This window comes from Staurois parvus, unplaced genomic scaffold (assembly GCF_062004578.1).
Source record: "Staurois parvus isolate SC_StPar_1 unplaced genomic scaffold, SC_StPar_1.0 ptg000195l, whole genome shotgun sequence".
Taxonomy (NCBI): Eukaryota; Metazoa; Chordata; class Amphibia; order Anura; family Ranidae; genus Staurois; species Staurois parvus.
In genome coordinates this window covers 2845276-2860527 of record NW_028317991.1, presented here as the reverse complement: position 1 = coordinate 2860527, position 15252 = coordinate 2845276, and the positions used below count along the sequence as shown (strand labels likewise).

Below are 15252 nucleotides of genomic sequence, written 5' to 3'. Positions count from 1 at the left end.
AGGAGCTCTTGGGAATTTGTGAACACCTAATGTTCACAGCATGCCCACATATTCATGTTAAAATAGCATTTGTTTCTAATCATTGGAGCGCTCAGCAAAAAAAAATATGACTAGTTTTATTTTCTATGGAGTGTCTTTTTTGATGACCTAACCCGGACTGAAGTCTCACAGCATATGGTGTGAATGTGAGAACACAAGATGTCTGAAGCTCCACATTTATCATCTCTTCTCCATTTTTCATGTGGAACGCGATATTGAAATGCAGTTCCCAGAGCTGGCCTAATTTGCATAGTTTGTTCTCGGCCCTATCAAAGATGGCTGTAGGGTAACTTTTATCCATTGAGCTCATTAGAGCGGGCTCTGTTCTGCCGTGGCCTTTATCATCCTGCCAGTTCTTCATCCTTTTATATTTTGGCTGGGATCGGGCACAGATGGTGCCAGCGACTGGCAAGCATTTTTCCCCTGGTGTGCTGATGACTCCTGTGCTGTCACACCACACAGCTGTCACTAACAAGTCAAAAACGCCTCATGCTGAAAAATGTGTGAAGAGTTGTTGTTGCCCATGGCAACCAACTAAACTATTTCCTAGTGTGAGGCAGGTATGATGGGGAGAATCAAATTACTATGGGAACAAGAGCCATCACCCTTTCTGACAAGGGCCCCTCCCCTTAGTGTGAGGAATGGTATATTATGTGGATCTCAAACCATTACAGTGTGCATTTAGCTAAACGCTTTATAAAAATATATTTCTGTATTATTATTCATGATGAGATTAGACATTGGATACTCTAGGTTTTGTTTTTTTATTATTATCAGCACTCCTCCTCTAAGAATGACCTTCAAAATGGTGTAGTAGGATAACATTCACCTCTCAGGGTTGGATCCTTGGCATATGATGGGTAGACTAAGTTGGGCGCCAGTCACTTTTTTTTTTTTCAAAATACTTTTTTTGCTAAAGTTTTCAAAAGTTTACAATCCATAAACCCAAACCAATTGAAACAGCCCATACACTGGTTGCACATTCCTCACATAGACATTAATATCCTTGTTTACCCACTTGCCTACCGGGTACTTATACCCCCTTCTTTACCAGGCCAATTTTCAGCTTTCAGCGCTGTCGCACTTTGATTGACAATTGCGCGGTCATGCAAGATTGTACCCATATGAAACTTTTATCATTTTTTTTCTCACAAATAGAGCTTTCTTTTGGTGGTATTTAATCTACTTTTTGCGCTATAAACAAAAAAAGTGCAAAAAAAAAAAAGAGTTTCTTTGTTTCTATTATAACATTTTTCAAACAGGTAATTTTTCTCCTTCACTGATGTGTGTTGATGAGGCAGCACTGATGGGTACTGATAGGCAGCACTGATGGGCACTGATAAGCAGCACTGATAGGCGGCACTAATGAGGTGGCACGGATAGGCGGCACTGATAGACGGCACTAATGAGGTGTCACGGATAGGCGGCACTGACAGGTGGCACTGATAGACAGCACTGATAGGTGGCACTGACTGGCGGCACTGCTAGGCATTGACTGGCGCAACTGCTGGGCACTGACTGGCACAACCGCTGAGCACTGACTGGTGGCACTGTCTGGCAGCGATGCTGGGCTGCACTGATGGGCACTGGTGGGCACAGGTGGGTGGGCACAGGTGGGTGGGCACATGTGGGTGGCGCTGCTGGGCACAGGTAGGTGGCACTTCTGGGTACAGGTGTGTAGCACTGCTGGGTGGCACATGTGGGTGCACTGCTGGGCAGAGGTGGGTGGAACTGGTGGGTGGCACTGCTGGGCACCGATCATCAGGGCACTGATCATCAGTGCCCTGATGATCGGTGCCTGCTTTGACAACTGCCGGTTCTCGGCAGTACTTTCCTCACTATCTGACAGCGTGAGGAAAGTGCAGCCGAGAACCGGCAATTGTCAGAGCAATTGCATTTCCCGGTGATCAGCGTGTCATTGGACACGGCTGATCACGTGGTAAAAGGCTGCTGTGATTGGCCTTTTACCACATCACGTGATCAGCTGTGTCCGTAGGACACAGCGATCACAGAGATCGCCGGGTGCACGCCCCCGGGGGCGCGCAGGAGAGCGCGTTCTGGGAGGACGTTATATGACGCCCTCCCAGAACTGGCCGGCCGCAGTGTAGCTGTCATTCGGCTATCTGCGGTTGGCAAGTAGTTACACATAGATATAGTAAGGGCAAAGCTAGAAATGATATCAAAACAGTACTCTATTGCATCTCTGGTATCATGCAACAATAAAGCATTTTACAATCACATGACTGTTCTAACTTAATTTGCTTATTCCTATAGTGAGGCAAAATTTGCAACAAATTTTGACAGAGCCCAATGAAATACAGTTTAGTAACCCACATCATGTCTTTCCCATGCCAATCACTTTAGTCATTTTGTAAGTTTATTGATGAATAAGGAGAGGGTTAGAGATACAGGATACCCTCTCTAGAAAAAAAGATTTTGCTCACATGGTTTGCAGGGTGAATCTCAATTCCTAACCCAAAATCAGTTGAGCTTATGTTTGCTTCAGGTTTCTTGGTAGTATTTGGCCATTCAATAGGAAAGTCCATCCAATAATAATAGCAGCAATGTGTCATAACCCTGTGGTGAGGATGCACCTGTACTCTGTCACCCATTCCTGCCTGGCAAAGGCTGGCCCCTGAGCTGACTGCGGTACATGAACATGTCTTCCCCCCACTGCCTCGGTACCAAGCATTTCTTCCTTCCATTGACCACCAACTCTGGCATTTCTTCATTCTGTAAACCACTGACACAGGGTATTTGACAAAGTCGCGTAGAAAGAAGAACATTCTGAAAGGTTTGTCCAAACATTTATCACCTCCTCTTAGCTCACACCACTGAACAAATACTCAGTGATTGGATGGGGTGGATAAATGAGGCCATCATTAGAAATCATGGGGCCCCATATTGCCTGCCTGACAGGGCTTTCCCCCTTGAGTAGGGATGAAACAACTAATTCAGTTTGAACTTAGGTGCAGACCGAACTTTGGCTGTTTGGATGAACCCCCAAACTATTGCCCGATCGGCCCCCTGTTTTGTGGGAGCTGAACATCACATAAAGAAGCAGAATTTGTACCACTTATATATATGACAGCATTCCACTGTCAGTGGTTCCTAATGAAGCAATCTGGCCTGCCCCAGCAGACTGATATATAAGAATAGGCCCGAAATGTAATTGTTTGGAGCTGCGACACGGAGAATGATTTTGCCTGCTCCCAAAAATGAGTAAATAGTCTGCTCTCTGACCTCTATTTAATTGCTGGGAGACCACGGCCCCTGGAATTAATGTGTATGCCCAAACGTATTCAAAGAGTCCCTTCTTGGCATTCTGGTGAACCGATGGGACCCAGGCCCTATATTGAAGGGCCAGCTCTACCTTCCTATCAGTGGCCCTGTGGATAAATGATTAATAACTAACACCTCAACAGTAGCAAGCAGAAGCAATCAATATATTGAGCTTAGGAAAAACCTGCAGAGCACAGAAAAGGGAAATGAATGCTTAGGCTGGCTACAACCTAGCTATAAAAGCAAACCGAATTTAACAATGGACACCCCAGCTTATGGCAGGGTCATTACATTCCTTATTTTTAAGGTTAGGGTTTATTTATACACTGTTTATATTATGTTTGCCCTGACAAAGAGGGAACCCTATAGCAGTTGAAATGTTAAGGATTGTTGTCTTTAGACTTCTCTGATTAAATAATGCTGTTCGACTCCTATACCTTTGGTGTGCCACTTTTTCCCTCACACCACTGAATTATTGTGACCTGCAGTATGGGACCTTTGGTCTGCATGTGCTTGGAGACTGGTGTGGGAAACAGGGTAACTGTACTTTAAAATAAACCACATATTCCTGCTTGCCAACTGTCACCCCCATGACTAGGGAGAGTGCAACAGTATCCACTACGGGCACGCTAGTGGATAATAGCAGTTGACAGGCCTTACTCTAAAGTCAGATGACAGGCCCTAAGTAATAAAGTGAAACCAGTTTCAAAGAGGTACACAAAGGACATTTTTATGACTAATGATGGCAGACCTTTTGTAGTGTCCTCTTTATATATAGGACTGTTAAAGGAAAGCAGGTGGTCCCAGGTGCAGGACAATGTGCAAATTACATCTATTCCTGCACCTGCAACTAGACATCTGCATACTGAAAACTTTTCATTTTGTTTAGTTTGGGATGCATGACTATTGCACCAAAGATAGGCTCGTCCACTTCCCATTACCATCATTACCGTTCCGCACCAACCCCCTTCCCCTTAACCAATTATACTTACAAAAACATGACACCAATTTTGGAGTAAATGGCCAACATGGCCTTTTATTAACAACTCAAGTTAAATACACCAACCATTCCTTATAACAGAAACCCAAAGAATTGTTGTTGGTCTTCGAAGGCACCCCAAAACGATCCGAAATGCACCTGCGGACAACCATATACACTAGGCCTCCAGCCGCAACCAACCAGCTCGGAGACAACCATACCGTCCGAAGTGCAGCACCACCACCTTCCAGTTAAACCTTAGTTAACTGGGAATGTCCCCGGGCACCCCATACCACCGATGGGTCCCACACCATTGTTTTACCTTCCAAGATGAGAACCGCCTCCAAAGACCAACAACCACCCGCGAACCAACATAACACCCCCCTCTTCCTGGAGGGACCCAATACTCACCCAAACAGGGAGGGCGGGCGGGAAGCTCAAGCTCCTGACGTCCAGCTCAACTGACGCCCCCTCACAGAACCCCCCACCCTAAGGTGCAGCAAACCCCACCTACACCAACCTCTACCAATCAGATACCCCCACTATCAATAACAAACCCCCTGGAGCTAACCTTAACCCTTTCTGCTCCTCCTTCCCCCCACTCTGGGCCTAGTCATGTATGCCCTGCGCTATTTCTTCTTTATTTTCGCTACGGGCATTTCTTTCATTCATTGAAGAATTTTGTTGTGCCATATTCTTCAAATTGACTTGATTCATTTTCGGAATTCGTTTAGTATATTCGGCATTCCTTTTGTATATTCACTGGTCTGTGTGGATTAGAAAAATGTTGCAGTTTTTCCAGAAGATTGCTATATATTCGATATATTATCAAATTGGAAGGATTTGATATTTTCAGATGCTAGTCCAAGCCACTAAGAGAAATGGCATGAGCTGATTGAACAATATTGATTGGCATCATGTACAGTACATTCAAATTAATGAATGGAACAAAATTCAAATCCATTCATTATCCAAATCGAGTGAATTAGAAAATGGAATTAATTTCCCCATGGGCCTAAACTAGTATCACATCAAATGACAAAATCTGAATGAAACTAATACATTCATCAATTTCATTAAAACATTTTTTTTTTATTTGTTGATATTTGTTACTATGTCTTTTCGGAAATTTGTATATATCTGAATCTCTAAAAAAAGCAATTTTCATACAAAAAACAAATTGTAACAAAATGCAGATGTCTACCCGCAACCACCCACAGCCAAAACACACTGTTCTTTTGCAGAGGCACTGGGCTGCCATTCATTCTTAATGGTACCCCCTCACATCTGAAAATGCAGCTCTTTTTCTGGTGTAGGAAATCGCATGGAGCTGTGTTTTTAAGAAGGTGCAGTTAAAAATGAATAGGCTGCAGTGCAAATGCAAACATGAGTTGCAAACTGTGACTCTAGCACAGTGTTTCTCAACCTGTGGGTCGCGACCCCTTTGGGGGTCGAATGACCCTTTCACAGGGGTCCCCTAAGACCATCAGAAAACACATATTTCTGATGTGTAAAGAGCAGCTACTGTGTAGAAAGCAGCTGCTGTGTTGAAAGCAGCTACTCTGTTAAAAGCAGCTACTGTGTTGAAAGCAGCTACTGTGTTGAAAGCAGCAGTATTGGAGGTAAAACGACACTCATGAATTATAATTACTGGGTAAATAATTTTATGGTTGGGGGTCACCACAACATGAGGAACTGTATTAAAGGGTCACGGCATTAGGAAGGTTGAGAACCACTGCCCTAGCATAACATATCTAGTAGCTTTTGTATTTCCTGAATCACTGACTTAGAACTCCTAATCTGCATACTTGATCCCAGTCAGTGACTCATTAGGAAGTAAAGAATGTGGCTTATCCTGATAGCCAGACAATACGCATTTTCAAAGTTTGGTCAACAATGGCAACCTTAACATCGCTCTCAGAACAGGTTACCTTTAAACATTTGAAATGGTCCTCCGGTTGGCTTTACAACCAAGCCTAATTCTACTTATCCATTTTCTATTTCACCTAAACGTTTTGAAGTTAGGAAAGTCCTAGTGCTTATGGCAGCGTGAAAATGTACTGTCATTACTCAGCTTCCAAAGTGCTCAGTGGAGCCGAATTTCAGATTCCTTCAGCAGCCCGCAGCATCTAGAAGCAGCTACCTGGTGCCGCATGCAGGCTCCCGGCTTATCAGCTTTGTCCTTATTGACTAATTTGTCATCACTGGCAGAGGATGTTCCATTAAGTAACCACCAATGAATTATACCCCACAGTCGTCTGGAGCTTCCAAGATCTTGGCACGATCCCTGTGCCTATATATTTCGCCCAGTAAGGGAAATCTTTAAATGTTTAAAACAAGTTTGTTCTTCTTGCCTTTTAAATAAAACCAATATAGAGAAATGAAAGATAAAGTAAGCCTGACCCTGCTTAGTGATTACTATAAAGTTGCAGAAAAAGTCCTAGTGCTGCTAGCTCCTGCATTGGCCTTTTTTTGCACAGAGCTGCCAATGCCACTATGAGTTTGGAGAGGCTACCAGGGAGCAGGGGAGGTGACTATACACAAGAGGTTAATTAACGGATAGGAGGTTAAACTAATCTTGAATGAAAGGGGTGGGCTGGAGGGGAGGATGCCCTGGGTCCAATGGTTTACAAGGCTGGGCAGTTTGGCATCTTTGCCCTGGGCACTGGATGGCCTTGTCCTAGTACTGGTCATGGGCCTGTTATGCTGACCCACTGGCTTCTGTACTTTCTAAAGTTACTGAGCAAGTGTGGTAGTCAAGAAAGTCAGAAGTCCTTATCAGCACTTGGAGAAAGTTAGTCATCCAAAGAAAAAAAAAGAGGGTAGTGCAAAGGCTAAGTGGTTAGCACTTCCACCTGGGCAGCACTAGGGTTGTTGGTTCAAATCCCACCCATGTCGTTATCTGCACAGAGTTTGCATGTTCTTTCTGTGCCTGTGTGGGTTTCCTCCCACACTCCAAAAAACATGCTGGTAGGGAAATAGGTTTCTGTCTAAATTGGTCCTAGTATGTGTTAGTATGAATGTGAGTGACCTTGGATTGTACTCCATGGGGGCAGGAGCTGATGTGAATATACAATATATATGTAAAGCACTGCATACATTGATGGTACTATATAAATACCTGTAATAAAATAAATAATAAATAAAAGAGGGTCACCATGAAAGCAAGACAACCAGCATTTTCAGAAGGGGAGAGGTCAGCAATGGCAGCCTCTATATATCTATTTGTAATACATTTCCTTTAACCACTTCCCGTCCAGACCATGTATATAAATGGGCGGACGGAAGCAGTGCAGGGGAGGGTGGCCATTTATAAATGTTCTCTTGCTTCGCTGCCTGTGCGCGCTCCCTGGGAGCACGTGGCACTGCGATCTGATGACTGCTGTGTCCGAAGGACACATCGGAACACGATCGCTGTATGGGACCTCTGTGTGAGGTCCCGATCATGTGATCACTGATTGGCCAATCAGTGTTCACATGAATAGTAGTAAGTAAGATGTCACTTCTGACATCATTGCTTACTACATGTGAAATCTGTGAATGATCACAGAGGTCACATGGTACAAGGCTATTCACAACAGCCTTGTACCATGTGACAAGCTGTGATCAATCACAGCTCACACAGTATTTCTCAATGGTTGCAAGAATGCAGCCAGAGCGAAGGAGAAATGATTGATTTTACTGATTGCTTTATGGGTGTAAAAGCAATCAGTGTAAAAAAAAATCTTCATCACCCCACACAAGTAGTACAGTGTCACTATGGTAACACTGTACTGCTAGAATGACAGTATGTAAAAAAAAAAACATAAATAATAATATAAAAAATAAATAAAAATATAAAAACATTTTTTGAAAAATTATAATTTTTGGTTATAAACTAATTTTGGCTATTTGTTTTTACTAAAAAGATAACTGAATACATTTTGGCCAAGATTTATGAAGAAAGATTATTTATTTATAAGAAAAACACTTTTTTTTCTGAACATTTGGACTTTTTCATTTATATTGCAAAATAAATAAATAAATAAATAAATCGCAGTGGTGAATAAATACCACCAAAATAAAGTTTTATCTGTCAAAACAATGCTAAAAAATTCATATGGGTACAGTGTTGCATGACCGCGCAATTGTCATTCAAAAAGTGATAGCACTGAAAGCTGAAAATTGGCCTGGACAGGAAGGGGTGAAAGTGTCCGGACTTGAAGTGGTTAAGGTTGTGTTTGCGGGGGAAAAGCAGAGGTTTACTTGGCCTGTTAGAACCAAAAGTGTTCCTTCATTCCAATCTGAAAGCAGAAAATATGGCTGCCCACATGTGTATGGACAATTAACAATTCTACATAGACAAGGTTTTGAAAACACTTCTTGATAATAAGAGCAGATATATTGGATGTGTATAATTGAAACAAAATCAATAAACTATTAATGTCCTTATTTCATTACTCACTCACTGTTGGCATTCTCTAATGCTGGTTCTTGGTCTTTTGCAGGTACAATCCCACCACTCATAAAGTCCATTGTGGCGAGCGAAGAAGGTCTGTCAAACAACAAGGGGATAAAAATGCTGGTGACAATTTCCTGCATCCTCATTGCCGTCCTGCTTGTCTTCGCCTTGCTACTGATTGTCAGGAGGAGGAGAAGAGAGCAGAGACTGAAGAGACTGAGAGGTAAGAAGCTCCCCCTGTCAATGTGTAGCATGTGCACCAAGCAGATAAGGAGGAAGCCTTAGTCTAAGCAAGAACAACGGTGTATTACAAATGTCAGCCTTGGTTCCTTGCTAATGTCAGCTGTGAATTTCTGCTGCAGTGTATAAATGATGCACAACTTACAGCTCAAGAGAAACAGAACAAGTTTTTGTATATTGTAGAAGAATCAGGGAAGAATGTGTTTGGAAATCAACATCTCCTTTATCAGGCCAAAAAAAGCCTTTTGTGCTTTGCTAAATTTTCAGGAAAAGTTAAAAATGCCGAGTCAAAGCCTACCCAATGCTTGTTTTTGACATAGGTATAGATGTAGGTTATCAGATTTCAAGAGCAACTTAGACTTGATTTGTAGGTGTACAAAGCCTCCTAAAGTGGTAACAAATCCAAAAACGAAAGTGTAATATATTTCAGCTTACCATTCTTTAGGCCCATGATCTAGGACAGGGGTCTCCAAACATTTCAGACAAAGGGCCAGGTTACTGTTCTTCAGACTTCAGGAGGGCTGGATTGTGGACAGTGGGGGTAGAAAATGTCCAAGGCCCAGCATCAGTGAGAATAAACATTGCCTCAGGATTGGTGCTCAATAGGGGGAGGAGTATTTCCCCATCATTGATATTAGTGGGAGGAGTAATGCCCCATCATTGGTATCAGTGGGTGGGATAGTGCCCCATCATTGGTATCAGTGGGAGGGATCGTGCCCCATCATTGGTATCAGTGGGAGGAATAGTGCCCCATCATTGGTATTAGTGGGAGGAATAGTGTCCCATCATTGGTGACAGTGAAAGGAATAGAACCCCATCATTGGTATCAGTGGGAGGGATAGTGCCCCATCATTGGTGACAGTGAAAGGAATAGAACCCCATCATTGGTATCAGTGGGAGGGATAGTGCCCCATCATTGGTGACAGTGAAAGGAATAGAACCCTATCATTGATGACAGTGAGAGGGATAGTGCCCCATCATTGGTATCAATGAGAGGGATTAAATGTTTGTGTTTGGGTTTAATGCCCTTTGTGCATCAGGCTGCTCTAAGTTAACTCAGGTCGCCCTTCCACTGCTGAAAGGGTTTACTGAACCCCATAAACAGAAGATGCCATTTTTAATGTAGACCTGTGCGTGATGCTTGGCAGAACAAGTGGGACTCAAATGTCCTCTAAAGCAAAATGTCTACGCATGGCTAAAATATTAAAAATTAAGCTTGGCCTAACCTTTACCTTACACTGAGCATACCCTAAACTTATTCTTAACACAATCTCAAAAACTATGTTAACCCAATGCCAATAACTTGTTCCAATGAAAAGAAAGATATTTTACCAATAAGAACTCTGATATATGTGACAAAAAGTTTTGGGACACCTGACCATCACACCTATACAAGCCTAATGGACGCCCCATTCCAAAACCATACGCATTAATATAGAATGCCCCTATACCACTCAAATCCCCCTTCCCTCATGCAGCTTTAACAGCTTCCACTGTCCTGGGAAGGCTTTCTACAAGATTTTGGAGTGTGTCTGTGGGAATTTGTGTACATTAAGCCAAAAGAGCATTAGTGAGGTCTGGTACTGATGCTGGACTCATGACTGGTATTCCAGTTTATCCCAAAGGTGTTATGTAGGGTTGAAGTCAAGGCTCTGTGCATCCCAGTGAAGTTCCTCCACACCAAACTCCTCAAACCATGTCTTTATAGAGCTGGCTTTGTGCCCTAGCACAGTCATACTGGAACAGAAAAGGGCCTTCACCAAGCTGTTGTGAAAAACCTGGAGTTCTTAAATATCTTTGTACTAATCACTGGAAATGCCTGAACTTTTGGAGGGTACATACAATTTAATCTATGTAGTAGGTGTAATAGCCTGGTTTCCACAATCGTTTGGCCATATAGTGTATAAGATCAAAATTGCTGTACTCCAAGTCTCTGGTGGCCAAATCTCACAATAATTTGAACTGAAAACCTGCAATGTTCTGCAATAGGGCTCCCAATTCTACACGTTGTGCAGACAGCTTTGCTGTGATTACGGGGTGCTGAATCAAAGGACAATTCATTTTAAAGTGACAAAGGACCTGAAAGTATTCACATATTCTTAACAAGCAATAAAGGAGATTTAAAACAAGCCCTAACTTACCGCTCTAGCTGCATGTACTGTGCAGTAATTGATATGCAAATATTACTCTGTTTTTGAACATCAGAGGGCTGACACACTGCCAAGATTTGGCTTTCCATAGAAAATTGCTGAGATTTCAGAGCCTCTCTTGAAATTGAAGATTCATTTTTCCACAGAGTCTATAGCTACAGAGATGAATTTAATTTTTTTAAGTGCTTTTGCGTCTTTTTTTTAGAGTATGTAAATTCTTTAGTGTGCATTTTCCAGGCATCGATTCACTTTAACCACTTGCCGTCCGGCCGCTGTATATAAACGGTCAGACGGTGGCAGTGCAGGGGCGGGTTGCCGTTCATAAATGGCGCCTGCCATTTTGGACTGTGTGTGCTCCCTGGGAGCAGGCATCACTGCAATCCAGTGCCCGTTGTGTCCTCCGGACACAGTGGAACACCGATCGTCATTGGCCAATCAGTGGTCACATGCAGAGTAGTAAGCAAGATGTCACTTCTGACATCATTGCTTACTACGTGTGAAATCTGTGAATGATCACAGAGGTCACATGGTACAGGGCTATTCACAACAGCCTTGTACCATGTGACCAATCACAGCTCACATGTTATTTCTCAATGGCTGCAAGAATGCAGCCAGAGAGAAGGAGAAATGATTGCTTTTCCAGCCTTTATGGGTGTAAAAGCAATCAGTGTAAAAAAAAAAATCTTCATCACCCTCCACAAGTAGTACACAAGTAGTACAGTGTCACCATGGTGACACTGTACTGCTAGGGTGACAGTATGTAAAATAAATAAATAAATAATAATATAAAAAAAAAAAATTAAAATTATAATTTTAGGTTATAAACTAATTTGGGTTATTTTCTTTTCACTAAAAATATAACTGAATACATTTTGGCCAAGATTTATGAGGAAATATTATTTATTTGCAAAATTTTATAAGAAAAACACTTTTTTTTCAAACTTTTTGGACATTTTCATGTATATAGCAAAAAAAAATAAAAATCCCAGTGGTGAATAAATACCACCAAAATAAAGTTTTATCTGTCTCAAAAAAAGCTAAAAAATGAATATGGGTACAGTGTTCTATAACCGCGCAATTGTCATTAAAAGTGTGATAGCGCTGAAAGCTGAAAATTGGCCTGGACAGGAAGGGGGTAAAAGTGTCCGGACTTGAAGTGGTTAAGTAATCTCCACAGAATTTTACTAAAACTGGGGGATTTCTTTACACAGTATGGTCATTTCGGACACAAATAGTGCTTGGCACTTTTAATAATTGCGACTTCTATTATAGGCCAATAAACCCGCACTGCCTAATAATACACAACTATTAAAATCCTGCAGTACATTGTTTTATGTGGATAGTAAAATGAACAGACTTTCATCTTAACTGTAATTTTAGTATAAAGTAATCCCAATAAAAGCAGGATATTGTTTTTGAAATACTGAATACTAAAACTTTTTTTCATATATACTAAAATTTCTAAATTCAACCAATTGAGAGCTACGCTCCCAGCATTGGGAACACATACAGTATATAAATTAAGAAACTCTGTCTTTGCCACCCAACCATAACTTCATGAAAAGATTTTAATTTCCAGTAATATGCCTGAAGGGGCGTATTTGTGGTGAGGCAAACAAGGCGTTTACCTATGGTGGCACTTTTCAGGGGTCCATTGCTTTGCTACTGCCGCCCTCCTTCCCACAGAAGCAACAGGGGCTGTTATGTAGCTTACCTGTGTCCCACTTCAGTCCAGTCCATGAAGGCACTGCTGGAGGAGGGGTAGAGAGGGTGTCTGGTGTCCTCATTTCCTGGGTGGATGATGGATCACAGATGCTGTGGGAATTTTTCTTCTGCTTGACTTGCCAACCTGCCCCTCTCCTATCTGGCCAAACCCCCGGGATCACTGGGCGGCCTATGGCAGCCTGTCCCTCCCTTTTCAAGCTCTGCCTCCTCGCCTGTGATTGGCCACCGGATCTGTACCCCAGGGAAAGCACACAGGCAGAGAGGAGCCGAGCAGTAGCACGAGGAAGCTGATCGGTGTGAGGGAGTGGCTGGAGATGGTGAAGAGATGGAGAGCGGCTGGACAAGGAAGGCAGCTGATCGGTAAGTCTCTGTGCCGTGCGGCTGGGATCTGGGGAGAGCAGAGCAGAGGGTGCTGCTGCAGCCAGGTATGCTGGCTGTGGATGTGAGAGGGAGTGAGCCCGGGCTGGAGGAGGGGTCAGTAATGTAAGCATCATTGGTGTCAATTGGGGCACTATTCTTCCACTGACACCAATGATGCGGCACCATTCCTCCAAATGATACCGATAATGGAATAAAATAAGAGGTGGAGCTCTAATAGGAAGAGGTGGGGGCTAAAGAGGAAGGGGTGGAGTTTACAAAGGGGTGGGTCTTAAACAGGAAGGGGAGGGCCAAATGTAGATGCGGCGGGGGGGCTGATTTTAGTTTTGCCTAGGGCAGCACAAAACCAAAATACACCACTGTGTGCCTGATTCAGAACTATAGTAAATCTGATGGTGCAGATTCCCCTGGCTTTATACTCAGATCTAGGGCTGCTAGGGCTCACAGATATTACTCCCTTCTAATGGTACTACGCATGCTACACTGAGATACTACGTAGTACAATCAACCAATTTAGATCAAACTGAAAAAAAAAAACCGAACATCTAATACGCAGGAGTAGATGTCCACCTTTACAGTATACCATAAAGTTCATAAGTGTATGGGCCTAATTATGGGGATCTATATTCTTATCAATTAAGCAGCCTTCTGTTATTTTCCACCCGCGCGATAAACGGGCATTTGTAATGCAGATCGGCATGTTAAGTGCTTTAAAAGAAATGTAATTTACCACTTTTTTATTGTTTCCTTCTCCACTTTGGTAGATGGTGTTGGAGGCGATGAGAGTGCTTTTAGGCCAAAGCCCCCCCCCCCCCCCCTATCATAATTTTAGCAATTCTGAAAGTGTTTTTATGAACTCAGAGTATAAAGGGGCATGTGTCCTCCTTCCACGTGACAGTGCTTTGATCTAGTGCACAATTGCCAGGCTCAAGTATTGTTACATCACAGAGAGGGTAACATCACCACTCATTCTAGCCTTCAATGCCAAGTATTTTGCTAGATGATCACTGGAGAGGTGAGTGTGAGTGAGTTGGGGGGCTTTTTGAAGACCCTGTCACTTTGGAAGGAACATAGCGACAGTGTCTCTTTAAAAAGCAACATCCACCAATAAAACTGCAGTGCAGATGTGTAGACTTTAAATTAATCAGTATTCGGCATCCCAAATAAATATGCACAAAATATGTAAACCAAACTTGTGTAAAATTCAAATAGTCCAAAAAAGTCACACTTTCACCCTTGAAAGCGAATAATATTATAAAAACCTTTTTTGTGTCAGTCAATCCATATAACAAAATAAAGTCCAAAATAAAATTAATCCTCCGTGTCCGACTTCAATATTCCCATAAATCTAGATCAGGTGAGTACCTCAAAAATAAAATAAAACTAATATAGTGTATTACCTCAATAAAATGAGTATATACTTTAACAACCAATAAGTATATAACAAATGCGTGCAAAAACAAACCAAGATTCAAAACGTGAGTAACATGTGAATCGTGAAAAATATAAATAAATGTGATAAACAGTGTACACTCATAAACCAAAAAATAAATAAATAAATCAACTAAAATAAAAAATAAAATATAATCAAAAATAAAAAAGATAAAATTAAGAAATTAAATAAATAAATAGATAAAATAATAAATGAATAAAAAAAAGGTGAACACTCCGTGAACACTTCTATAGGGCAAAAATGCATACAAATACCCTCACAAGAGTAATTTCAAGCCTTAACAAAGGGAAGGGAGTTCGGAAGTGACGAAACGCGTCAAAAGGACATGACACCTGACATAATTCCGCAAACCGGAAGTGGTGGAGTGGTCATTTTAACTGTTGGAAAAGGCATGAATAACGTTCCAGGAAGCTGCTCAGGCTGAGACATGGGAACATATTGCTCATTTGTATTATCCCCAATGTAAGCATTACTATTAAATGTTTTATTATCCACTACACTTTGCTACATGGGCCTCTCTATTTGCATGAGGATGATGGAGTCATAAGGGCTTTCCTTAAGGATT

The 15252-nt window shown here is 42.0% G+C and overlaps 1 protein-coding gene across 1 annotated transcript in view; it reads left to right on the top strand.

Moving 5' to 3' along the window:
- Window positions 1–15252, top strand: part of DSCAM (DS cell adhesion molecule) — a 765341-nt gene that overhangs the window by 614889 nt on the left and 135200 nt on the right. The window contains exon 27 of the mRNA XM_089677896.1: window positions 8788–8964. Within this exon, the coding sequence (XP_089534022.1) occupies window positions 8788–8964 (177 nt within the window). The remainder of the gene's footprint in view (window positions 1–8787; window positions 8965–15252) is intronic.